Genomic DNA, 27,876 nt, shown 5'->3' with positions numbered 1-27,876 from the left:
CTTTATTTTGGCGGGACCCAGGGGAAGAGCCTTCTCTGTAGCGGCCCCGGCCCTCTGGAACCAACTCCCCCCAGAGATTAGAATTGCCCCCACCCTCCTTGCCTTTCGTAAGCTACTTAAAACCCACCTCTGCCGCCAGGCATGGGGGAATTGAGATACCCTTTCCCCCTAGGCCTTTACAATTTTATGCATGGTATGTCTGTTTGGTTTTTTATTATAATGGGTTTTAATTGTTTTTAGTATTGGATTATTGTTATACACTGTCTTATTATTGCTGTTAGCCACCCCGAGTCTCCAGAGAGGGGCGGCATACAAATCCAATAAATAAATAAATATTATTATTTTTTGAGCAGTATACTATATTCTGCATTTGTCTGAGGCTATCATATGTATTTATCCACTTCTGAGTACCATTATTTCAGGAAGATGCAAAGAAACTGGGTAGAATAGGAGAATCATAGCATGGAAACTTACAAGAAATAGAAAGAACTGGAAATGTCTAGCCTTGGGGGGGGGGAGAGAGATTACAGGAGGGTCATACATATAGTCAAGATCTGCCCTCTGTCATCCCATTATTTCATGGATTAATAAATAATAAAGTAGGGACAGTAAGCTGTTTGAGATAGGCACAACCTGTATGTCTCAGTAAATTAAATAAACTGATTTATTTAAAACAAAAACCCAACTACAGAACATTCCGTTCTCTCTCTGATCTTCCGTACTAAATAATTTAGCGATTTCCAGAAGGAAATCTTACAAATCAGAAGCAATTTGAAGTGTTCCAGACATGATGTTCCAGAAGGGCATGATACAGGAGAAAGTTCTCCAGAATATTTCACTATATCAAATCAGTAAATTTTGCACATTCCTGGGTTACAAGAATAAATATTCGGTTTCTGGCTGAATATTAGGAAAAAAGCATGCTAACTATAAAAACAGCTTGGCAGTGGTGCCAATTATCCAGGGCGGTGATGGGCTCCTTTTCACATGTTCAAGCAGAGGCCGGAAAAAACCATCTGTTAAAGATGCTTTAATAATTAACTCCTGCTGTAAGCCAGAACTTGGACTCCAGGGCTAAACAGCCTCTTTCATTTCTATGGTTTTATAGCTACTAATACACCCTTTGTTACAATCCTAGCTATATATTTTTTTAAAAGGAAATTCTTCAATAAAAGAATTATATATACAGTCATACCTCGTCTTACGAACCTAATTAGTTCCAGGGGGAGGTTCGTAAGACGAAAGGTTCGTAAGACAAAACATTGTTTCCCATAGGAAACAATGTAAAGTCAATTAATCCGTGCAACCCAAAAAAAACCCCCGCAAAAAAACGCTGCCGCCCGGCTGTCACCTTTTAAAACAGCCTGGGGGCTTCTCAGCGACCTCCCGAACGCCTAACGCCAAACCCGAACTTCCGGGTTCGCCGTTCGGGAGGCCGCCGAGAAGCCCCCAGGCTGTTTTAAAAGGTGACAGCCGGGCGGCGGGGCTTCCCAGCAGCCTCTGAACGCCGAACGCGGAAGTTCGGGTTTGGCGTTCGGCTTCGGGAGACGGCTGGGAAGCCGCCCGGCTGTTTTAAAAGGTCACAGCCGGGCTGGGGGGCTCCCCAGCAACCTCCTGAACCCCGAACTTTTGCCAAACTTCCGGGTTCGGGGTTCGGGAGGTTGCTGGGAAGCCCCCCAGCCCGGCTGTGACCTTTTAAAACAGCCGGGCGGCTTCCCAGCCGTCTCCCGAAGCCGAACGCCAAACCCGAACTTCCGTGTTCGGCGTTTGGAGGCTGCTGGAAAGCCGCGCGGCTGTTTTAAAAGGTCGCAGCCGGGCTGGGGGGCTTCCCAGCAGCCTCCCGAACCGAACCCGGGGTTCAGAAAAATTTTGCCTCTTCTTACGAACTTTTTTCGAGTTACGAACCGGCGTTCGGGAGGCTGCTGGGAAGCCCCGCCGCCCGGCTGTCACCTTTTAAAACAGCCGGGGGGCTTCCCAGCAGCCTCCCGAACGCCGGTTCGTAACTCGAAAAAAGTTCGTAAGAAGAGGCAAAATTTTTCTGAACCCCGGGTTCGTATCACGAGTTGTTCGTAAGACGAGGGGTTTGTATCTTGAGGTACCACTGTACAGTGGTACCTCATCATACGAACTTAATTGGTTCTAGGAGGAGGTTCGTAAGGTGAAAAGTTCGTAAGACGAAACAATGTTTCCCATAGGAATCAATGTAAAAGCAAATAATGCGTGCAAATCCTTCAGGAAAATCCCAAACTTTGGAAGGGAGGCGAACAGAGGGCAGGGAGGAGCACCTAAAGCGGGCGAGTGGAAGAAGCAAGGGTAGGCTAAAGGGTGAGTGGGAAGGAAGAAAGGCAAGGGGGGCGCCCCTCCCTTTTCTTTTTTCAAAAGACACCGTTTCAGTGCCTTTGCAAGCATGCAAAATCTTCACTCCTCCAAGCTGCCCCTCCCTTTTCTTTCTTCAAAAAAGGGGGAAAAAGAAACCCCTTCATCCCAGCAGCAGCGGCTTGGGTTTGTAAGGTGAAAATAGTTTGGAAGAAGAGGCAAAAAAATCTTAAACACCGGGTTCGTATCTTGAAAAGTTCGTTAGAAGAGGCGTTCGTAAGATGAGGTACCACTGTATGTATGTGTGTGTGTGTGTGTGTGTGTGTGTGTGTGTATATATATATATATATATATATATATGTACATGGTGGAACACATTCAATTTGAAATTATGGAAATTAAAATGAATACGATCAATGAAAATAAAGTGGAAAAGATGGGATGGGAAGATGGGACAGGGTCAGAGGTTTTATGGCTAGTAAAATTCGAGACCGAGCTACAAAGAACAAGTTGGAATCACTCTACATTGTGTAAATATATTGATCTTCCTGGTTTTAAAATATTATAAATCAGTTTGCCTTATTTGGTGGAGGGACTGAATGATTGTTGTTGGGTGGCGGAGGCACATATCACTGTGCACTGTTTTGTGTTGTATTTGTTTATACCTCTGGAACCGCCTTCTACCGCACTAATCCCAGCGGCTGATTAGGTCCTACAGAGTTGGCCTTCTCCGGGTCCCGTTGACAAAACAATGTCATTTGGTGGGCCCCAAGGGAAGAGCCTTCTCTGTGGCGGCCCCGGCCCTCTGGAATCAACTCCCCCCGGAGATTAGAACGGCCCCCACCCTCCTTGTCTTCCGCAAATTACTCAAGACCCACCTATATCGCCAGGCATGGGGGAACTGAGACACCTCCCCCAGGCTTTTATATTTTATGTTTGGTATGCATGTGTTGTATGGTTTTAATTGTTGGGGTTTTATATATACTTTTTTTTTTAATATTAGATTTGTATTACTATTATATTGTTTTTGTTATTGTTGTGAGCCGCGCCGAGTTTTCAGAGAGGGGCGGCATACAAATCTAATAAATTATTATTATTATATTATTATTATTATTATTATTATTATTATTATTATTATTATTATAAAAAATCAATACAATTTGAAAGAATATTATAATAATAAAAACTACAGAGATTTTCTTCATAAAAATAACTTTTATTTATTTATTCATTCATTCATTCATTTATTGGATTTGTATGCTGCCCCTCTCCGGAGACTCGGGCGGCTAACAGCAACAATAAAACAGTGTACAATAGTAATTTAATACTAAAAACGATTAAAAACCCATTAATATAAAAACCAAACATACATACATACATACCATGCATAGAATTGTAAAGACCTAGGGGGAAAGAGGATCTCAATTCCCCCATGCCTGACAGCAGAGGTGGGTTTTAAGTAGCTTACGAAAGGCAAGGAGGGTGGGGGCAATTCTAATCTCTGGGGGGAGTTGGTTCCAGAGGGCTGGGGCCGCCACAGAGAAGGCTCTTCCCCTGGGTCGTGCCAAGCGACATTGTTTAGTTAACGGGACCCAGAGAAAATCCACTCTGTGGGACCTAACTGGTCGCTGGGATTCGTGCAGCAGAAGGCGGTCCCTGAGAACTTTACCTATGAACTTCTTAAAATAAGCATTCAAAAATTCCCAGTGCCATGAGCCTTAGAATTTTGTGACTTCATGAATGAAACTGTCAGGCTGTGCTCTAAACGTTAATAATTAACTAAAGGGAACAGTTTCTTTTGGTCCAGTGAGCACACTCAAGTTGGCTATGCCAACATGAGCTCTCCATCATCTTCAATTTCTTGATGTTATATTATTATGTATTCGTTTAATACACCCTCTTCTTGTTTTTAACGAGTAACAGGAATTTGCTCTGTACCACTTAATGCAATTATAATTTAAACATACTTCCTCCTAACACATTTTTCCTGCCCTGCCTTTCGGCATACTGTAACTTCAAAATTGTACAAAATTGTATAAGAACCAGGGAGAAAGGCCAGTTTCGTGAATCATCCTCTGTACAGACTTGGATGGGAGATGGTCATTCTCCTGCCTCTCAGCTTTAGGTCTTTCAAGAATTATGGGCTACACAATCCTCATTGAACACTACCTTCTATTTCATGAAAGGCAAAATGTTCTCTACTGCCACAGCATTTTTCCTTTATTCAGGCACATTTGCTTTCAAGAACATAAATTGAGGATTTTCTCTAACTTCCACATCACCATCATTTGATAGCGGTCAGTGTGGAAAGTGTAGAAGGTCTTCTGGATTGCATATGAAGGACCCACAATATCTACACTGACCAGAAGTAATGGCTTGCTAGCCGGTACGGGCCACACTCCGTACCAGTAGTGAAAATAGAGCTGCACTGCAATGTTTTCATTATTTGGATGGCTTCTCCTTGTCACCTGCTTTGAAAAAAAATCCCTCCTGCCCACCCTCGGATTAATATTGACCTTTATTTCTTCACCCAAAGCACACCTGAGAAGCTCCTCAGCTGTGTTTTGGGCTGACACCACCTTCTGAGCATGCGAGGAAGTGAAATTATTATTATTATTTATTAGACTTTTATGCCTCCCCTCTCTGGAAATTGCATGAAGGGACATGCGCATGAGCAGTAGCAAAGGTAAGTGGAACCCTCCCCTATCTTTGAGTTATAATGGCATTGGGATAAGTGCTACAGTCATACACTGCAGTGCCACATGATCACATTGCTTAGGGATGGCAATCCCAGAAGTCCTGGTTGTCATCAAAATCATGAGATGCACAGCTTGTTAAGCAGGAAGTAGCAGGGGTCCCAAGAAAGGAATGAGAGAATGCTTGGAGGGGGGGGGGGGGGTAGGGCCAGTGTAGGCCCTGGATGGACTGCACAAGTCGCACCGGAATCAAGAGAGTTGAGGGAGGTTGGGAAGGACTTGCAGGTCATGCATGAGTTAGAAGAGAGCCTGGATGGGGTCAGTGGAGGCTGCCTATGAATGGAGGCTATATGAGCATTTATTTATTTTTATTCTTTTTTATTCTTTTTTATTTATTTTATTTTATTTTATTTATTTATTTTATTTTATTTAATATTTTATTTTATTTATTTCATTTCATTTTATTATTTTATTTTATTATTTTATTTTATTTATTTTATTTATTTTATTTTATTTTTTATTTTTATTTTATTTTATTTTATTTTATTTTTTATTTTTATTTTATTTTATTTTATTTATTTTATTTATTTATTTCATTTTATTTATTTCATTTTATTTATTTCATTTTATTTATTTTATTTTATCCAATACACAATAATACACAATGAAGGTTATAGAGGATATAGTAGAGAAGAAATACGAGACTATAGGACAGGGGATGGAAGGCACTCTAGTGCGCTTATGTACGCCCCTTTAGACTGACATACTGCTCCATAATGCTTTTACAGCCCTCTCTAAGAAGTTTACAGAATAAGCATATTGCCCCCAAGGCATCTGGGTCCTCATTGTACCCACCTCGGAAGGATGGAAGGCTAAACTAAACAGAAAGAGTAGGATTTTTTCCCCAGTTTCATTTCAAAACGTTCACATTTTCCATCATGATTGAAAAATTAGTTTGAACTGTTAATTTGGAACACGCCTTTATCAAGTTCTACCCTCCCTCCAAAGTCATGTTTTCTACTTACAATTACATCTTTTTTGCACAAATCTGAGTTTGCAGGCAGTCCGATATGTTGACAGTCGGATGACATCAAAATTCTGAGCCCCTACAAATTAAAAGCAAAGAGCTTTTCCCACATGTATTTCAATTTTTAAATGAAAAGAGGACTTTTATGCAGCCCAACTACAACTGCAACTACATTAGAAACTTAATCCTTAAGGAGTTGTAAACTTTTATCTGGACTGTTCTAATTCTGCAATCATACTCCACCCTCTCTCATGTGTGTTCAATTATTCCACCATACAAATATGTACAATGTATGGTTAACTATGATATTAAAAATAACATTTATCTGTGGCATTTTTGCATTTTGCAATCACTTTGCATTTATGCAAAATTTCACTTTTTTATGCATTGCATAAGGAGTATGAATTAGTACATTGTAGAATCCAAATTTACCATCACAGTGAGAAATAAGAGTGGAATGGGAATAGGTAATACAAGGTCACCACTAAAACGTATTTAAAGACTGATGCTAGGGCATCAACTCTCAAGAAACAACACCCTGTAATTTCAATGTAATAATTTTAGGAGAAACAGGGTCTGATTACATTCTTTGAAGAGGCTGCAACACATTTTTAAATGAAGTTTCAAACTTTTAAGCCTTTTACTTACTCATTTCCATGAAGAGCTGTCTTTTCTCTGCCATTGTCCTCCTCCTCTTTCCACTTTCTTCAATCATCCTAAAAATAAATGTAGAATTTTAGCAGGCTGTTCAGAGAGAATTTAGATACCAAGAAGAAATTCACAAACTCTTTCATTACTCATCTGTTATGGCAGAAAACAGCCAAATAAACAACCAAAAGTAGGGAAATGTAGACTACTATATATATTCACTGAGTTAAACTATGCAGAGCAGGAAGCAAATACCAGAAGTTCAAAAACACTTCTACACCTCTGTTTTAATAAAGATCCATAATAATTAACTTTCCCCGGTAACCACCAGCAAATAAGCTTGAAGAACAGTTAATTTACTGTTGGGTTGGGAGATTCGAAAGGGGAAATATGTGCTTCATCCTACACTGCACCAGAGCACAAGCTATTCTTTATTATTAGAAACTGTTCTGTTAAATATAATCCCTAATGGTGCAATTATAATTTTCATGGGGAGGGTATTCTTGGGGGGGGGGGATATCCTGTAGCTATGAACAGATGGTTGATCCTTTCCTGTTGGCTTCATTATTAAATCAGTTAGAAACATAGAAGACTGATGGCAGAAAAAGACCTCATGGTCCATCTAGTCTGCCCTTATACTGTTTTCTGTATTTTATCTTAGGATGGATATATGTTTATCCAAGGCATGTTTAAATTCAGTTACTATGGATTTACCAACCACGTCTGCTGGAAGTTTGTTCCAAGGATCTACTACTCTTTCAGTAAAATAATATTTTCTCATGTTGCTTTTGATCTTTCCCCCAACTAACCTCAGATTGTGTCACTTCTTTCCTATTAAAAACACTTCCCTCCTGGACCTTATTTAACCCTTTAACATATTTAAATGTTTCGATCATGTCCCCCCTTTTCCTTCTGTCCTCCAGACTATACAGATTGAGTTCATTAAGTCTTTCCTGATACGTTTAAGAAAGAGTATCAAGACTGAGTTATATGATATTCCTTAAGTATAGTTAAGAACGTATTTACTATCACATTGATTTTTACTTTTTATTTTTAAAAAACCCAGGAATTCAAGAGCAATTTAGATTAGATTATTATTAGAGTTGGAAGGGACCTCGTAGGTCATCTATTCCAGGGGTAGACAAAGTTGACTCTTCTATGACTTGTGGACTTCAACTCCCAGAATTCCTGAGCCAATCATGCTATCTCAGGAATTCTGGGAGTTGAAGTCCACATGTCATAGAAGAGCTAACTTTGCCTACTCCTGATCTAGTCTAACCCCACCCACCACACCCCCGTTCAAGCAGGAGTTCCTACACCATTTCGGTCAAATGGCAGTCTAATCCCCCTTTGAAAATTTCAAGTGTTGGAGCTCTCACAACCTCCGCAGGCAAGGCACGTGTAATAGTATTTATTTATTTATACATAATGCAAGTGGTCCTCAACTTACAACCATAATTGGGAACAGAATGCCTGTTGCTAAGCAAGATAGTTAAATGAATTATGACCTATTTTATGCCCCTTTTTTACCAGTTAAGTTAATCACGCAGTCGTTAAAGAGAATCAGAGTTCCTCCCTGACTTTGCTTGTCAGAAGCCGGTTGGGAAAGTTAAAAAATGGCAAATCACACAACTTGGAGAGGCAGTAACAGTTGTAAATGCATGTTGTTTGCCAAGCATCCAGATTTTGATCACAGATGCTGCAACAGTTGTAGGTGAAAGGTCTTTAGACTTAGAACAACTGTATTGTTACTTTGAATGTACACTAATTGGCATATATTAAAATGAAATTTCGTTCCATACAGCTCTCAAAGGGTCACCACCTCCAATATACACTACATTAACATATGTAGTCTTCGGAGAGGGGCGGCATACAAATCTAATAAATTATTATTAAATTATTAAATTATTAAATTATTATTCGATTTGTATGCCGCCCCTCTCCAAAGATTCTATACTCTTTACTATTATATAGTAAAATATTATTATTATATATTATTATTATATAGTAAAACAAGTTGTATAGTAGTTATATAGTAAAAAAAGTTGCAAGTCACTTTTTTTCAGTGCTGTTTTAATTTTGAATGCTATGGTCCAAATAAATGGCTGCAACTTAAGGACTACCTGAACAATTATGCCAAACCAGCAGTATCTGTCCAAATTTTTCACAGATAGGCCAATTGTATTTTTGGGAATATTAAATTTTTTAAATGCCATTTAACTTTCTTCATCTCATTTCTTTTCTTAGGAGAAATCAGGAAAATATATATTGTACATTAAAACAGGAAAACATGATGCAGAAAAGTAGATGCTGTGATGAAGAAAAATAGAAAAATGCTCAGAAAACCAGATTGTTGTTGTTGTTGTTGTTGTTGTTGTTATTATTATTATTATTATTATTATTATTATTATTATTATTATTACTACTACTACTACTACTACTACTACTACTACTATTATTATTATTACTTAGGAACAGGAATGCCAGGTAAAGTCCTAATAAACTCCAGCACTGAGTAACAGTATATTCCAGGCTGCATTTAGAATTTAATCTGCTTTGCTCATTTGTGAAGAATTTTAAAAGGGAGTTGTAGATATGACCATGCAAATAACTACAGTACTTATTAAGGCCAATACTACAGGACCTATTTTAACAGGTTTCGCTCTTTTTGGAGCTCATCAGCTGTAGGTAACGGCCTATTTTGTAATATTTTTGGAAAATAAATTCAAAGACAGTGATTTAATCTCTAGATCTAAATTCATGTGTTCCAATACCAAATCATATTGCAACATGAGACAAGCACGTTTTCAGGATTTAAGCTAACAATTGTCAACAGTTCCCAAGAAAAAATTCCATATGAGCCTGAAAAAATCGTGTCTGCTTTAAAATCCACTTTAACTTTCATTGGTTCCCTAAAACAGCTCACCTTCCTATTCACACAGAAGCTTTTTTTAAAAAAGGACTTACTGTATTTTTACATAGAAACATAGAAACATAGAAGTCTGACGGCAGAAAAAGACCCCATGGTCCATCTAGTCTGCCCTTATACTATTTTCTGTATTTTATCTTAGGATGGATATATGTTTATCCCAGGCATGTTTAAATTCAGTTACTGTGGATTTATCTACCACGTCTGCTGGAAGTTTGTTCCAAGGATCTACTACTCTTTCAGTAAAATAATATTTTCTTTTATTTTTAATAAATTCAGGTAGTCCTCAAGTTACTGCCATAATTGGGACTGGAAAGTCTGTTGCTAAGTGATATGGTCATTAAGCAAGTCAGCCTCCCCCATTGACTATACTTGTTAGAAATCAGCTAAGAAGGTCACAAACAGTATTCACAAATTACTACCCTGTGACTGCTGGGATCGTTGTAAGTGAAAGGACCAGTCATAAATCTGTTTTTTTCAGTACTGTTGTAACTTTGAACAATGAATGGTCGTAAAATGAGGACTATTTTTAGTAGTGAGTCGTTGCAGTCACTATCAATTATAAACCAACGCCTATTCTGGACACAATTTGTAATCTACAAAGCTAAACCTGTTTCGACCCAATACAGTGTTCCCTCAATTTTCATGGGTTCGAACTTCGCAAAAAGTCTATACCACGGTTTTTCAAAAATATTAATTAAAATATACTTCACAGTTTTTTCCCCTATATACGGGTTTTCCCGCCTGATGACGTCATGTCACTGCCAAACATTCGTCTGCCTTTAATAAATATTTTTTTAATGAACTTTAATAAATATGGTGAGTAATAATATAAGTGGTTGCTAAAGGAATGGGAAATCACAATTTAGGGGTTTAAAGTGTTAAGGGAAGGTTTGTGATACTGTTCATAGCCAAAAATAGTGTATTTACTTCCGCATCTCTACTTCACGGAAATTCGACTTTCGTGGGCAGTCTCAGAACGCATCCCCCGTTAAAAGTGAGGGAACACTGTATAGCTAAAATCCACCTTCTCATATGCATAGATAGAAATAATTTCCCACATCTTTTTTTTTTTTAAATTCTATTAGAGCAGGGATGGCGAACCTTTTTCGGATGCCAAGAGTATGGGCATGTGCCCACACCTATAAGGCAATGCTCTCTCTCTGCACATGCCCACAACCTCGTGCTGGCCCCTGTACATATGCATATACATGAACACACAGCACTGCACGCACACACACCCCTCCACTGAAGCTTCGAGTAGGCCTGTTGTATGCTTTTCTGAAATCTAGGGACGGCGAAAAACGGCCCAAGAGGCCAACCGGAAGTTTGTTGGTTGGCCCACTGGGCCGTTTTTCACTGTCTCCTGGGTTCAGGGGGCTTTCCTGAACCCTGAGGAGAGCAAATGGCCGGAAAGGCCGAAAATAAGCTGGCCAGTGTGAAATTGCACCCAGGAGCAGACACAGGGCAACACCTTGCATGCCCTCAGATACGGCTCCGCGTGCCACCTGTGGCACACATGCCATAGGTTCACCATCACTGTACTAGAGGGACTGAATTACATACTGAGGAGAAATATTATAAATCCAAATCATCAAATGAAGCTGAGTGGTGGAAGATTTAAGACAAGTAACTGAAGTGCTTTTTTCACACAATATACAGTACTACCTCTACTTACGAACTTAATTCGTTCCATGCCCAGGTTCTTAAGTAGAAAAGTTTGTAAGAAGAAGCAATTTTTCCCATAGGAATCAATGTAAAAGCAAATAATATGTGTGATTGGGGAAACCACAGGGAGGGTGGAGGCCCTGTTTCCTCCCAGGAGATTCCTAGAGAGGCCCCTCGGAGGCTTCTCCCTGCCTTTTCCGGCCCTGTTTCCTCCCAGGAGATTCCTAGAGATGCCCCTTTTGCCTTGCACCGCTGGGAATCCCTGCCTCCGGACTTCCGCTGCCACCCAAAGCACCCGTTCTTACACTGCTGGGATTCCCCTGAGCCTCCCCTCGCTGGGATTCAAAGCAATGGTGGCAAAAATGAAGGGATCCCAGTGAGGGGAGGCTCAGGGGAATCCCAGCAGTGCAAGGAGATGCACTTCGGCTGGCAACGGAAGTCTGGAGGCGGGGCATCCCAGCGGCGACGACTCGGGTTCATAAGTGGAAAATGGTTCACAAGTAGAGGCAAAAAAAATCTTAAACACCGGGTTCATATCTCGAAAAGTTCATCAGTAGAGGTGTTCGTAAGTAGAGGTACCACTGTACATTATATGTAATTGAGTTTACATATCTGCAAATCACCTGGTAAATTTTGAACTGAATAGCAGAATATGCATTTTGTAAACTAACTTTTATACTAATCATTCAATCTTTAAGAGAAATCATAAATCATGGGTTCAAATTTTGATTTACAATAAGAAAAAGAAGGAACAAATCCTGGTTTGGACAAACTTTGGAGAGCTTTAATACTACTTAAAACTGTACTTCTGTTGCCTTGTTCTACACAGATACAAATGTACTTGATTCTTTTTGAGGTTGTTTATTTGTTTTAGAACAGCAAACAGTTTAGTCCGTGTAGGATGTATAATCTTAATTATACCATCTGAGTTTATAGAACACTAACTGCTGCGTGACTAAATTGCTTTTTTAAAATATATTTTACAATACTCTTAAGTACAGTTTGCCATTTATTCTCCTACACAACCTGTAGGTTGAGAACTACACATTAGTTGACTTATAACCATTCGCCCTTATAAAACTACTACTGTTCAATTTTCTTCCCACAGGTAAAATTACTCCTCTTTCAAACTAATTAACAGTGATGGAAGCTGATAGTTTACTTTTAGATGATATTCACCCATGTATCTGCTCTTGAGAGCCAGTTTGGTATAATGGTTAAGGCTACAAACCAAGAGACTCTGAATTCTATTCTTGCCTTTAGGCCAGTCACTTTCCTTTAGCCCTAGGAAGGAGGCAATGGAAAGCCACGTCTGAAAAATCTTGCCAAGCAAATTTCAGTCTCTGAAAATCAGATGTGATTGAACAGAAGGGGAAAAAAAATAAGTTTTTCTAGAGATCTTATTAGACCTTCTTAAACAAGTACAGTAACTGAATATAGAGCTGGAATACAACTACTGTACTGCTTTGTTTTTAGTTCTTATATAACAATATGAGCCAACTTATTCTACTGCAGGGTTTTTCCAAATAAAGTCTTTCCACTACCATAGAAACATAGAAGTCTGACGGCAGAAAAAGACCTCATGGTCCATCTAGTCTGCCCTTATACTATTTTCTGTATTTTATCTTAGGATGGATATATGTTTACCCCATGCATGTTTAAATTCAGTTACTGTGGATTTATCTACCACGTGTGCTGGAAGTTTATTCCAAGGATTTACTACTCTTTCAGTAAAATAATATTTTCTCATGTTGCGTTTGATCTTTCCCCCAACTAGCTTCAAATTGTGTCCCCTTGTTCTTGTGTTCACTTTCCTATTAAAAACACTTCCCTCCTGGACCTTATTTAACCCTTTAACATATTTAAATGTTTCGATCATGTCCCCCCTTTTCCTTCTGTCCTCCAGACTATACAGATTGAGTTCATTAAGTCTTTCCTGATACATTTTATGCTTAAGACCTTCCACCATACTTGTAGCCCATCTTTGGACCCGTTCAATTTTGTCAATATCTTTTTGTAGGTGAGGTCTCCAGAACTGAACACAGTATTCCAAATGTGGTCTCACCAGCGCTCTATATAGCAGGATCATAATCTCCCTCTTCCTGCTTGTTATACTATGCAGACAAGCATCCTACTTGCTTTTCCTATCGCCCGACCACACTGTTCACCCATTTTGAGACTGTCAGAAATCACTACCCCTAAATCCTTTTCTTCTGAATTTTTTGCTAACACAGAACTGCTAATACAATACTCAGATTGAGGATTCCTTTTCCCCAAGTGCATTGTTTTACATTTGGAAACATTAAACTAACCAAACAGTTTTCTAACCAAATTAATTTCTGACATTGTTCTGATCTGCAAAAATGAAGAAGCAAGACAATTCTTTTTTTTCAAACAGTGTTTCTCCCTTTTTTATGGTTGTAAAAGCACGGCTACTTACTATCTTCTTCAAATTCAGAAAATACAGCAACCAAATGCATCAAGTTCTTTGGATATGGCAGGAATTTTGCTGAAAATATCTGGATTCAAATGTGCATAGTGCATGTATTTAATTCTAAATCTATCTATGCAGAAATTAATCCTGCTTTTTTATCACGAGTCCGCAGCTCGAAAAAAGTTATTTCAATGTTGTATATATATGTGCCAAAGAAACACCCAAAACAGTTGGGGGGGGGGAATTGAAGAGCTACAGAGTCCCCACCCCAATTCTGCCTCAGTACAGAACAGAAAGTATTCATTTGGAAAGAGATCGGAAAGAAACAACTTCAGAGTTTATTCACACAGCCTGCTGAAAATGTTATTGTAAAACTGACCAGCCCAAAACTGCCTGTCAGATTATTGTATTTCCTGGAAAGCAACTAAAGTATAATCTTCAGAATGGAAGATTACTTTAAAAGAATATTTCAATTTATATCAGTGAATGATTCTGAATTGTTATTCAAGAGTCAAAAGCAATAAAAATGCCCTCAACGGTCTTAAATCAAACATATCTTCAGAGAGGAGTGGCATACAAATCTAATTAATAATAATAATAGTAATAATAATAATAATAATATTTATTTATTTTATTTTCTGTGACTGACTGAAACCAGAATATGATATCCAAAATCTGAATGCGGTTATCTTCCTCCAGAAAAGTATGCATGCGTTTTAATGAAAGATCAAATGGTAATAAACCGCAGCTAAAATAATCAAATTTCAAATTTCTGTCAGATGTTCAAGAATTCATTAAAAACCATCTTTCATTTGGACACGCAAGGAATAATATTGTCATTTGCAATTGTTTGAATTTTTATTGTATTTTTAAAAACCAATTACCTAAAATATAGGCTTGGAGATGATATTCTACCTTACAATACAAACGGAATACTACTCTTCCTAGCCATGCACTTAGACAGCCTCTTAGACATGTTCTTGCTCCATTTTCAACTGCACCATATTTAAAAAGTAAATGTCACTGGCAAGAATTTCAATTGAGCAATGTGACTTGTTACTAAGAAAGATCCTTCAAAATACCAATAGCATTTATGTTACAGTTATATTAAAGAAATCTAGTTGCTGATGTTGCCATGCAGGAAAATAAAATCGGAAGGTACAAAACTAACAGAGTGGTAACAGAAGACATAAGAAACATAAACATAGGAATTATTATTATTATTATTATTTATTATTATTATTATTATTATTATTAGATGTTTATGCCGCCCCTCTCCGTAGAATACTATATATATAATAATAATAATAATAATAATAATAATAATAATAATAATAATAATTTATTAGATTTGTATGCCGCCCCTCTCCGAAGACATACTATATATGTACTATATAGTATATAAACATAGGAATAGGTATGTATATACTATATATATATATATACTATATAGTATAGTATATATATACTATATAGTATAGTATAGTATAGAATAGTATAGTAAAGATATACTATATAGTATACTATATAGTATATATAAAGAGGCAACAGCCATTGCCATTTTAGAACAATTCTTGATATATGTGTATAAATGAAGAGGCAACAGCCATTGTGATCTGTGTATGTGTGTGTGTGTTTTTGTAGATTTTCATGGGTACAGGTATGAAGGTCTTGGCATATTCGGGTTTCTTCCCATGTAAGTTTCAGATATTTCTGGTGACGTTTCGACGAGGTCCTACTCGTCATCTTCAGGCTGGTGCTTTTGTCCTTGTGCTAGGGCGAACACTGTGTTCAGCACAAGGACAAAAGCACCAGCCTGAAGATGACGAGTGGGACCTGGTTGAAACGTCGCCAGAAATCTCTGAAACCTACACGGGAAGAAACCCGAATATGCCAAGACCTTCATATCTGTACCCGTGAAAATCTACAAAAACATATGTGTGTATGTGTGTATATACACACACACATACACAAATACCAGTGATGGCGCACCTTTTTTTGGTTCAAGTGCCAAAAGGAGGTGTGTGAATATAGTACCGTGCGTGCCATGCCCAAACCCTTCCCTCCCCCGCACGCATGCCCACAATCCCCTCCCCATCCCCGGGCATGCACACAGGCCTCACTAAAGCCTGGGACAGTGTTAAAACAGGCACACCAGAAGTTTGGAAAAACGGACTTCCGGTTTGCCCGTTGTGCTATTTTTTGCACTCCAAAAGGTTCAGGGAAACTTCCTGAAGCCCCGGGGTACAAAAAACAGACCAATAGATAAACTGGAAGTTCGGAAAATGCACTTCCGATTTGCCCTTTGGGCTGTTTTTTTGCACTCTGGATGGTTCAGGGAAACTTCTGTATCTGTGGAGTAGTGTTTTTTCCCTGAGACATGCCATGGAAGTGAAAGCTGGACTTCAAACAAGGATGGCAGAAGAATACTGTACTGATGCTTTGGAATTATTGTAATTAAAAGTCTCCTGAAAATACCACGGATAGCTAAGAAAAACAAATCAATAATAGAACAAATCAATCCGTATTCAAGGAATTTTACACACATTACGTAAAAATCCAGCTCCCTTGTCCATAATCTTGAGAAGGATGGAAAGAGAAGATGAGGAGCAGGAAGTTGGATGGAGTCAATTACAGTATTAATGGATACACTGGACCTAAAGGGCCAGAAAGCATCTGGAGAAAGTCCATCTAATCATTAAGACTCAACATCAACTTGATGGCACCTAATTAACCAATCAATCAAGTTTGCTTTGCAATAAACCTTTTCATCTTAATTTCAAGAGTTCCTGGATTCAATTGTGCATATTAATTTCTTCTTAATTAATTCTGAAGAATATATTTAGTAGTTAATATGGTCATGGTGTACCATGTAGCATGCATTCCCCAAATCCCAGTTACCAGGATTGTATCTCACTGGAAATCTGTTAGGTAAACATGAAAGTTTGTTCCTAAGATATATATGTAAATGGAAATACTGCTGAGGAGAGGAGTACACGGTTTTAAAAGCCCTCTTCAATACTGCTTTTCAGAACAAGCGAAATTCTTAAAGAGTTCATTCCTTCAGAGACTATATTGCATTAAAAGTTATGGTTTAATTAAACAAGATTTGTTGGATAAGCTATCTTTGGCTTATTGCAAGGTATACATCATGCTTTATAAGCACAACAGTCGCAGTCACACATTAAATTGACTCTAGGGCAAACAATCTGCTTTATGGTTTCACGTAATATATGAACACAAAAAGGCTGAGGATTATTTTGTATAGTGAAGATTCAACAATATTGCTGAATGAGGACCGGCAAATTATCACTGGCAGTCAGCATGCTACATTTATTTATTTATTGGATTTTTTTATTTATTTATTTATTGGATTTGTATGCCGCCCCTCTCCGGAGACTCGGAGCGGCTAACAGCAACAATAAAACAGTGTACAATAGTAATCTAATACTAAAAACGATTAAAAACCCATTAATATAAAAACCAGATATACATACATACATATCATGCATAGAATTGCAAAGGCCTAGGGGGAAAGAGGATCTCAATTCCCCCATGCCTGACGGCAGAGGTGGGTTTTAACTAGCTTACGAAAGGCAAGGAGGGTGGGGGCAATTCTAATCTTTGTTGGGAGTTGGTTCCAGAGGGCCGGGGCCGCCACAGAGAAGGCTCTTCCCCTGGGTCCCGCCAAGCGACATGCTGTACCTCCTGTATTGTTCTTCCTATGAGGTGCACAGCCCAAGACATATTGTATTTTTCACAAATTTCATGGCTGCTGTTCGAAGAAAATATTTTGCATTCCACTGAGAATTCTAAAACAAGGGCATCAAAAATCTATGCCTCAGAAAAATCTGGTACTGGGTCAGGCTCTTTCATTTTATAATAGTCTACTTCAGCACACTTTTTAAAAAATGAACAGTTGCGAGAGACTATGCTAGCAGAATTCAGGACACGTTTCCTGCATTTTTTTGCTACTGTTATGAAGAAACATAAATTGTCGGTTTTTAGGAAGCAGTAGCCTCTGCTTCCCAATTTCAACCAATTAATAATAATAATAATAATAATAATAATAATAATAATAATAATAATAATTTATTAGATTTGTAAGCCGCCCCTCTCCAAAGACTCGGGGCGGCTCACAACAGTAATAAAAACAGTATAACAATGGAACAAATCTAATAATAAAAATTATATTAAAAAACCCCAACTGTTAAAAACCATACAACACATACATACCAAACATAAAATATAAGAAAGCCTGGGGGAGATGTCTTAGTTCCCCCATGCCTGGCGATATAGGTGGGTCTTGAGTAACTTGTGAAAGACAAGGAGTGTGGGGGCTGTTCTAATCTCCGGGGGGAGTTGATTCCAGAGGGCCGGGGCCGCCACAGATAAGGCTCTTCCCTTGGGGCCCGCCAAACAACATAATTTGGTTAATGGGACCCAGAGAAGGCCAACTCTGTGGGACCTTATCGGCCGCTGGGATTCGTGCGGTAGAAGGCGGTTCCGGCTTTTGTAATACTGTAGTGATATTTGTATATTATAAATACTGTAATGCCAAATATGTGTAGAATAATGTCTGTTTTATACTCCAAACTTACAAAATCTATGTCCTTTATAAATGCTAATGTAATAACATATCCCAGCTGTTCCCAAACTCCTTTTGCATGGAAAAATTGGATAAACCTAATATAGACCACATTTTACAATAGGTACTGAACAGAATTGGTTGAAATAGTTACAAATAATTTATAGTCTGGGTCCCATAAAAATGGTGAGGGGGATTTCTCTTCAGGACCAGGAGAAAGAGTGAAGCAGCAACATTGTGACAAAAAGACTGTATTTCTGATTAATGAGATCAATAAAATCACATGTTGACTCTGCATGATGTACACTGACAAAACTTTGTACAAACAGCCTTCAGTAAACAGCTTTAAAGCTTCACTGGTTTTTAAGAATTCAGGACTCTTGTATCTGCTCAACAGTTATAATGCAGTGGATAAGAAATATTGCTCCCATATTTAATTTGGGGGATTCTTAACAATAACTGGCTAGCCACTATGGAAAAAAAAGGATACTGCACTAGATAAAACATTGCTTCAGTTATTTTTATGACTGAGTTGCGATGTGATGCTCAGAGTAGGCTTTGCAAATTTAAATCAGGAGTAGTTATTAGTTCTTTGCTTTCTTGTTTTCTTCCAAACGAATTTGGCTGCCACTGCAGTAAATTGAATGACTACTTCTGCAGTAAATTGCAGAAAGTATACACAGAATATCTTAACATTTTCTGCATGATGTGAAAACCTAAGCAATTAGTTTTCATTCCACCTTTCGTATGTTTAAGACTCTGAATCTAAATTAAGCTAATTATAGCCTTCTCTAAGAGTCCCATTCATCTACGTGTTATTCTCTGTGAGAATTTGTGGTAAACAGACAGTGCTGAACTACAACTCATATAGGCATTGGCTACAAACTGCAATGAGGAAAAGATGATGAAATTGGCATTGTGACATCATGGCAAACTCTGGCGAATATTATTTGCATTGTGGAATTAGGCACAAATACAAAGTCATGCAGTTTTCATGACATTGTGATGCGTGTGACATAAGGCTGTGGTGGCCTAGAGGTGGAGCTCTTGCCTCATAATCAGGAGGTTGTGAGTTCAATCCTAGGTAGAGGCAGATGGAGGGTCTGCTGCTTGGGCAGGGGGTTGGACTAGATCAGAGGTCCCCAACCGCCGGTCCACGGACCGGCACCGGGCCGTTGGGGGTTTTCAGCCGGTCCGCGGCGCCAGGGCCCCCTTGGCCTTTCCGCACCACCAGCGGCGCTCCCCCCGCCAGCCAGCCAAGCCCCGCGCCCGCCGGAACCGGCTCCTCGCTCTCCCCCCGCCGCCCGCCGCGTTTGCAGGAGGTGGGGAGGGTCGGGCGGCCCGCCAAGGCCAGGAGGGACGCTGCTGTCCCCCCTTCCCTCTCTCCGCCCGCCGCTGCGCCTCCTTGACGCCAAGAGGAAATGCCGGCAAAGGCTTTTCTCAGCGGAGGTCTTCAATGTCGGGGGCGCACGGGCGGTTGCACGCGCTCCCTATCTCCCTGCTAGCCCACTCGGAGTATTCAAAATAAGAAAAACCTTTGCCGGCGAAGGCTTTTCTTATTTTGAATATTCCGAGTGGGCTAGCAGGGAGATAGGGAGCGCGTGCAACCGCCTGTGCGCCCCCGACATTGAATATCACCTTCACCGGCCCCACCTCTCCTGCAAACCCCCTTGCTGAGAGCCCGGGGCGAAAGTGCTCTCGCAAAGGTGAGGCGGGCAGGGCGTGCGCGCGTCACCACTGAGAAGAACGGAGAACGAGAGTGAGTGATAGCAACAGACATCAAGATAGAGAGAAAGTGAGAAAGAGAGAGTGAGAGAAAGGGGGGGAGAAAGAGATAGCAAGAGAGAGAACAAGAGAGAGAAAGAGCGTGAGAAAGAAAACAAGAAAGAGTGAGAGAGAGAGAAAGCAAAAGAGACAGAAAGAAAACAAGAGAGAGAAAGTGAGAAGAAGAGAGAGAAAGAGGGGAAGAGAGAGAGAAAGAGAGGGAGAGGGAGAAAGAGAGAGGGAGAGGGGGGAGAGATAGCAAGAGAGGGAGAGAGAGAAAGAGAGAGGGAAAGGGGGGAGAGATAGCAAGAGAGGGAGAGAGAGAAAGAGAGAGGGAAAGGGGAGAGAGGGGGGAGAGAAAGAGAGAGGGAGAGAGAGAGGAGATAAAGGAAGAGGAGAGAGAGAAAGGAAGAGAAAGAAAGAAAGAGGGATAGAAAGAGAGAGTGAGAGATGCTCAGTGAGCCTTTCTTTGAAGTTGCCTTTCTTTCTTTCTTTCTTTCTTTCTTTCTTTCTTTCTCTTTCTTGCTTTCTTTCTTGCTCTTTTTCTTTCTCTCTTTTACCTTCCCTTCCTCTATTTCTTCTTTTCTTTCTCCTTCCTACCTTCTTCCCTTACTCTCCCCTTTCATAAGTTTCCTTGCTTCCTTCCTCTGTTCCTGTCCCTTCCCCCCTTCTTTCTTTCTTTCCTTCCTTCCTTTCCTCCCTCCATTTCTTGCTTTCCTTTTCCTTCCTCCCTTCTTTCCTCCTTCATTCCCTTCTTTCACTCCTTCCTCTCTTACTCTCCCCTTTCACACCTTTCCTTGCTTCCTTTGCACCCTTCTTCTGTTCCTGTCCCTTCCCTCTTTCCTTCCTTCCTTCCCACCCTCCGTCCATTCATTCACCCATTCCTCTCTTGATCGCCCCTTTTACGGCGCCGCTGACAGCTAGCTCCCCCCCCCCACCGGGCCATGGAAAACTGGTCTAGCTTAAAGCCGGTCCCTGGTGCAAAAAAGGTTGGGGACCTCTGGACTAGATGACCTGCAAGGTCCCTTCAAACTCTGTCAATCTGTTACTGTGTTTTGTCACCTCTTGCTCCCATTGGATGTCTATGTTTCCAGCAAGTACAAGCTCAATCATATCAAAATCAAATCAATAGTAAAGGGTGAAAAATTCAGTAAATCTTGGAAAGCCATGTTTCCTATTCTTTTATAAGCCTTCTTGGTTGTGGGTGTGGGTTGGATTAAAAAGTATAAAACATAGGGCAGAGTAAACACAGAACTATATTGAAGTGATGCTTGTGCTCAGAAAATGGAAGCAATGGAAATTTATAGAGGTTCGAAGATATGCTGCCAACAAATAACTTAAAGTCCTTTCCTATGGGTTGCAATTGCGTGGGAGACAGCCATGGGCAAATCTACTCTTGACCTTTCAACACAAAATGCACCATTATTCCCACTCTTTGTAATCCAAACCATTTGTACAGCTCCAAACAATACTTCTCATTTGACTTACTGAGCTTATTCTCCATAGAATTAAAACATTTCTTTAGAAGTGGGTGTCCTACCTTAAATATCCACATCTGCCCCAATTGTACAGTAGTTGCAGTTAGTATCCTCTTTAGAAGCTTTGGTGCTTGTAAAGCTTATGTTGTAAAATAGGAGAATCAACATACAAAGGAGTTACCAGTTCCAACATTGTTTCTGAACTCAGAGGGTAGAAAGTGCCATACATTTCCTTCAATCAATCAATCAATCAATCAATCAATCAATCTATCTATCTACCTATCTACCTACCAACCTACCTACTTATCCCACAATCCCTTATTTTTTTATTTAAAAATCAGTCTATGTATGTAACTTTCAACTGTGGTTGAAATAAGGAAGTGGGAAACTCAATTGGTCACTTCAGTACAATTTTCTATTCTCTAAAGCAGTGTTTCCCAACCTTGGCAACTTGAAAGTATTTGGACTTCAACTCCCAAAATTCGCTGGCTGGGGAATTCTGAGAGTTGAAGTCCAGATACCTTCAAGTTGCCAAGGTTGGGAAAAACTGCTCTAAAGTAGGAAAGCAGATAATTCATGGGTGTTCAATGTTTGCCTGCTGGGGCCATAAAGAGGCATTGTTTTGGCCTGAATAGGAATTTATAATATACCGTAGATAATGCATATAAATAACAAATTTCTATCATATGTATTGTACTATATTGCATTGCATTGCATTATATTTGGGCTGCAAGCAGCCCATAGCTCACAGGCTGCACATTAACTGGAATCCTGATGGACATGTGTTGAAACTATTGTTAGTCAAAGTTGGAACTACATTTACTATTTTTTATTAAATAATTGTATTTAATATTGTATACTATATGTGCTCATATGCATGTCTGCAGTGGTGTAAAATTAATGAAAACAAAATAATTTTAACAATGAAAAAAATTAACAGAATGTATACATTATATTAACTTTTGCCAATATCCAACCTTTTCCTCTGCATTCTAAATAACTTTTAAAATGATTCATCATTTTTCAAGGATATGAACAAAGGCAACCAAATGTTCACAAGATGTATTTCAATACAATTTTCAACACCTTCTTACAAATAAATTCTCGTTAATTAGTATAGATATGGACCCATTTTTAAACAGTCAAATGAAAAAGACTGTAAAGATAGAAAAGATTTCAGTTTCAATAATAAGTTCAAACTTCCAAGAGTCTGATCAATACTACCTTAAAAGCAAATCTTGCCTATCACCGATAGGAGATGCATGCTTATTTTCATACCATTACAAACACATTATCCATGCCTTTTTGTACCATTGTACTATAATTTATCCTCTAGATTAGAAAATTAGCTATATCGGTGAAATAATAAGTTCAAATATTTGTAACAAGGTGAACACTTAAGAAAACTGTATAATTATTGAGAACTAATGAAAAACAAGGACTATTTCAAACAATACACATCCCTATTAAAATTGATCTTTTGTATATAAAATATCTCACACAAACATCCTTATGGAGGACAGGCGTGTACGTGTGTGTGTGTAAATATAGGTTATAGGCATTTCTTAAAACTGTCTAGCAAATACCAGTAGTGAATAACACAATTTATGTAAAAGGAAGATGTGTCAGGACACAAGTGCATAATAGTGGGATTTGCATCGTGATGTTACTATGCAGATCTAATTTTGGTTTGCTGTGGATGCCTTTGCTAGAAAGACCCACGTTCAGACTCCCACTCATTCACAAGGTTTCTTGCTTGAATTTGAGTCAACCTGTCTCTTTAGATCAATCTACCTTTTAGGCTTTTATGATGTTTATAATTAAGGATCCCCTTGTGTAAACTGCCTTGAGCTTTCACAGAAAGGGTGGAATAAACATGCAAAAGGTAGGATATTAATACAAACAAATATAACAATAAAATATCCCAGAATAGCTCTGAACAAAGGTAAAACAAAGCTCATTTTTCTAGCTAAGATAATGAACAAGTAGTTGTCCAGAATTATAACCTCTACATGATATTAAATAAACGCACTGAACACCTAGTCCCAACAAGTAGAACCTTAACCAGTAAAATTTTATGATCTAGAAATGTTATGCCATTTTAGGTTTTTGACTCAGCACTACCAGCCTTCTACTCTCACATCATGCAGGGCAGCAATCAAAATGTTTTTTGATCAAGTGTCTTTGATTCTCTATATATCATTAAGCCATCACATTGTTCCATTTCCTTTTTTAAAAAAAATTAACATCATCTTGTCCATCCTTCCTATCATACCTCTTTCTTAGGACTTTCCTAAAGTCCTCCCACTCTTTTGGCCTTCACCTTAGTTCCCCTTCAATTCCTCTCTTTCACTTCCACTGCTGACTCCACACATTTTCTTTATTCTCCTTGTTATTAGATCTTCTTGTTTTAAAGTCTCAGGCTCTCACCTCAATCAATTGGTCTTGTCCAGAGATCAATCTTTTATTTTTCTTTTATTATTTTTTTTAAAAAAGTCTTGGCTATAAACTATCCTGCCCCCTGAACAATTCAATATTCCAGCTTCAATAGCACAACACAACACATAGCTATCGTTTTATCTGTAAGTCCTACAGATAGCTTTAATATCTGCTTGGATCAATTAATCTACATCCTATTTTTCATAATTAAGAAGTGGTAAAATCAGTTCTCAAAGTTTGATTCTATTTCTTATTTTTTCTATCAATATTTCATCTTTTAGAGCCATTCAAATATTATACAGCTATCTTACAATTTGGTTTTAAAAAATTATTTTAAAGTTGAAAATAGCACAACACATTCAAATATATACTCAAATAAGAATTAAATTCATTAACCCAAAACAAAGTGTTGGTAGGTGGAACTATTTAAATTAAGAAATAATAAGAAAACTGGGCACATACAATATTGCATGCAACCATTTCTATTTTGTAGCTACTGTATTAGCAAAATGGTAATCTTAATTGTTCTTGCCAACTTCATTGTTCTATTTAGCAGATATATGAGCAAGATCTTCATTGTGGCCCTTAGGCCTAGGGCCCTAGGCCATTTAATATACGTATAAGCAGTCTTTCAAATAATTGTGTTTCAAGTTACGCCTTTCAAGGCCATGCTCCAATTACAAAAAGACAAAAATAAAAACTCTCTTATTTACAGGTACCGTCCACTTTATTCCCAAAGGGAAAGCGTTTCCTAAAGGCAAAAGTACCGTAATAAGCCATGTATTGTGCTGTCCATCAGCAACTGGTGCTGATTTACCCAAGTAATAACCAAGGAGCATGGCTCAGGCAGAGTTTTGCCCTATGGTTGACTTCCATTTTGCAGCTCAAACTGGAGTTCCTGCCAACACCAACCAAAAAATAATCATGCAAGATGGATGTCTTTTAGTAATATAATTCTCAGCAGAGATTCTTCATGTGATAAATTCCTTCTCAGCAAAGGTGTGATGATCAGCTTTTTTCATCACAGACCAGGCCGTGGAATTTAGACTGCACCAAAAGAAAGCCAGATATTTTAATATATTATGCACTTGCCTTGCTCCTCTTGAGATTTGCAGTTTTTCTAATAGCCATCTAATTAAAAGTTACTTTATTAGTTACCGTGTAGTAAAGAAGCATCTTGCCTTCTTGGGTTGTTACACCAGAGAATGAACAGAAGAGATGTACTGTTTACATTATTTCTGTTTCAATCTCATTATCCCACAGGATTTAGAAATAATAAAAAGAGCATTAGAAACATTTTTAGTTTGACAAGTTTAAAAACTGTCATGTACAGGCTAAACTACACATTATAGGATGTTAAACCATGGGAAGGTTTCTTTTGTTCTAATTTTGTGTGTTCTGTCAAATGCATCCCTGTGATTTGTAAATCGTGATTAATCATTTAACCTCTCATGAGCCGCTCATAATATGGTTAATAATATTATAAGCCCCTAATATGGTTAATAATATTATGAGTCCCTCATAATATGGTTAATAATATTATGAGCCCCTCATAATATGGTTTAATGAGTAAACCATTATTAAAGGAATTACATCTTAACAAAATATGTTAATCCATTGAGGCCTATAACTTCAGCCCTACAATTCCACAGAAGATTCCTTTTCCCATTGGTACATTACAACTACCCTATTTTCCCCAAAATAAGATATCTCCTGATAATAAACCCAATTGGGCTTTGGAGTGCATGGCAACAAGGCCAAGTGCTTGTTTCAGGGTTCAAAAAAAATATAAGACAGGGTCTTAATTTCGGGAAAACATGGTACCATGGGTCATACTACATCTCTAGCAGATCTAAAAATGATGTGAAACTGGTCACAAAAAGTTACTGAATGAAATCAGGACTGAACAGAATAGAACAGAATTGGAATAGAATAAGAAAGAATAGAATAGGAAAGAATAGAACAGGAATAGAATAGGAAAGAATAGAACAGAAATATAATAGAATAGAATAGAATAGGAATAAAATAGAATAGGAAAGAATAGAATAGAAATAGAATAGAATAGGAAAGAATAGAATAGAAATAGAATAGAATAGGAAAGAATAGAATAGGGAAGAATAGAATAGGAAAGAATAGAATAGGGAAGAATAGAATAGAAGAGGAATAGAATAGGAAAGAATAGGATAGGACCAGGGATGGAATGGAATACAAATAGAATTTTCATTGACCATATTGGACACACAAGGAATTTGTCTTGGTGCATATGCTCTCGGTGTACATAAAATTATACATTAAAACGACTAGATGACTTCCAAGGTCCCTTCCAACTCTGCATTCTGCTCTTTCCGTTAAAACGCTGAGCTCCACTACACGAATTTTTAAAGAAGTGCTAATGGTCACTTAACGATGGACCTGAAAAAGGTCCTCGTGCAAGCTTGAATAAGATCCCGACCGCAATATACACCAGAGCACATCTACGGAATCCACATAAATATTCCAGCGTTCTGAAATTCCTTCCTCCAGGGGAAAGGCAAACTCCAGCCCAAGGGATTATTATTCCCGTCCTTTTCTTTTTGCACACCGGGTTGGAGCGCTGCTGCTGCTGCTGCAGCGAGCATTACCTGCACCGTGGCCAAACTGAGCATATGCGCGCCCATAGAGAGCACGGCTCGGTTGGCACCCCCCGCGCAAACCTTACGCCCGGTTGACGTTGTGCGGGCGGCCACCCGCTCCCGGGGCGCAAGAACCTCCCCCCCCCTCTGCGCCCTCTCCATGCAGATGGAGCTTCCCGGCAGAGTGGCGAATCAACCGGCTAAAGGTGGAGAGACCCCCTTCACTACCCTCCCCGCCCGGCTCTCTCGCGGACCCTCCCGCGCCGAAACCCGGGCACTTACTTTTCCACCGGGCCCTCTTCTCCGCGGGAGGGCGGAGGGAACGGCTGACCGGGCCAGCCAACCAACCTATCCTCGCCTCCCTTCCTCCGCTTGCGCGCGCGCCAGCGCTAGCGCCCCCCCTCACAACCCCGCCGCTCTCCTCCGTTCCCCACAGGCGCTCCGCTCGCAAGCCGCCGCCGACCATCCAACCAACCCGGTTTAAGCCCTCGGTCGCGGAGGTCCCGCCTCTTTTCAACCTGTCCAATCCCGACAGCGATTGCAAAAATAGGGAGGGGAAGGAAGGACACAAAAAGGGGAGGGGTTAAGTGAGCAACCAACCCGAGGGACGTCTTCACAGCCTTCTTGGGACTTAGCCAAGAGTTTCGCCAATAACCAAAAAAAAAAAAAAGGCAGAAGCACCCGCAAAAGTCCCGCCCTCCCAGCGTTGACCACGTGATGGTTAAGCCAATCAGAAACCGGAGAAGGAAAACGCGTTCAATTATTTTTTGTCTCCCCTCCCTTTCAGCCGCACAATGTCCCACGGGCAGGAATTGGCGCACGCGTACGTGAATCTACCCAATAGGCCTCGTTTATTCTTGCGCGCGTCACGATTTTTTTTCAGTCGCGCGCGTCAACAATTGCTCGTTTGCTACGCCGTCCTTCCCCCCCCCCGTCCGGGCGTACGCAACCTCCGTACGTTGCTATGGTGATGAGGAAGCTTGCGCCTGCGGCCTTTTGAGCTTCGTCTCCCGTCCGAGCGGCTTGATGTTTTTTTTTAGTCCTCTCCTGAAATCAGTCCTCATTTTCCTGCTTGGAGAGATACATCTTCCTTCTGTCACACCAGGGATAGGCAAAGTTGACTCTTCTATGACTTGTGGACTTCAACTCCCAGAATTCCTGAGCCAATCATGCTAGTTCAGGAATTCTGGGAGTTGAAGTTCACATGCCATACAAGAGCCAACTTTGCCTACACCTGACAAACTAAACACTATAGGATTGGGCTGGCTTTATCTCTG

At 39.5% G+C, this 27,876-nt stretch overlaps 1 protein-coding gene across 11 annotated transcripts in view; it reads right to left on the bottom strand.

Annotated features, from left to right (window-relative positions):
• The window catches only part of DTNB (dystrobrevin beta), a 193,838-nt gene extending 166,817 nt beyond the window's left edge, over positions 1–27,021 (bottom strand). For all 11 annotated transcript variants that reach the window (XM_070734931.1, XM_070734933.1, XM_070734932.1 and 8 more), the window contains exons 1-3: positions 26,882–27,021; positions 6,688–6,755; positions 6,038–6,118 (exon numbers count right to left, since the gene is read on the bottom strand). In XM_070734931.1, the coding sequence (XP_070591032.1) occupies positions 6,038–6,118; positions 6,688–6,754 (148 nt within the window). In that variant the 5' untranslated portion in view covers position 6,755; positions 26,882–27,021. The remainder of the gene's footprint in view (positions 1–6,037; positions 6,119–6,687; positions 6,756–26,881) is intronic.
• Between the last annotated feature and the right edge of the window lie 855 nt (positions 27,022–27,876).

This window comes from Erythrolamprus reginae, chromosome 1 (genome assembly GCF_031021105.1).
Source record: "Erythrolamprus reginae isolate rEryReg1 chromosome 1, rEryReg1.hap1, whole genome shotgun sequence".
Lineage (NCBI taxonomy): Eukaryota > Metazoa > Chordata > Lepidosauria > Squamata > Dipsadidae > Erythrolamprus > Erythrolamprus reginae.
This window is presented reverse-complemented; position numbering and strand designations above follow the sequence as displayed.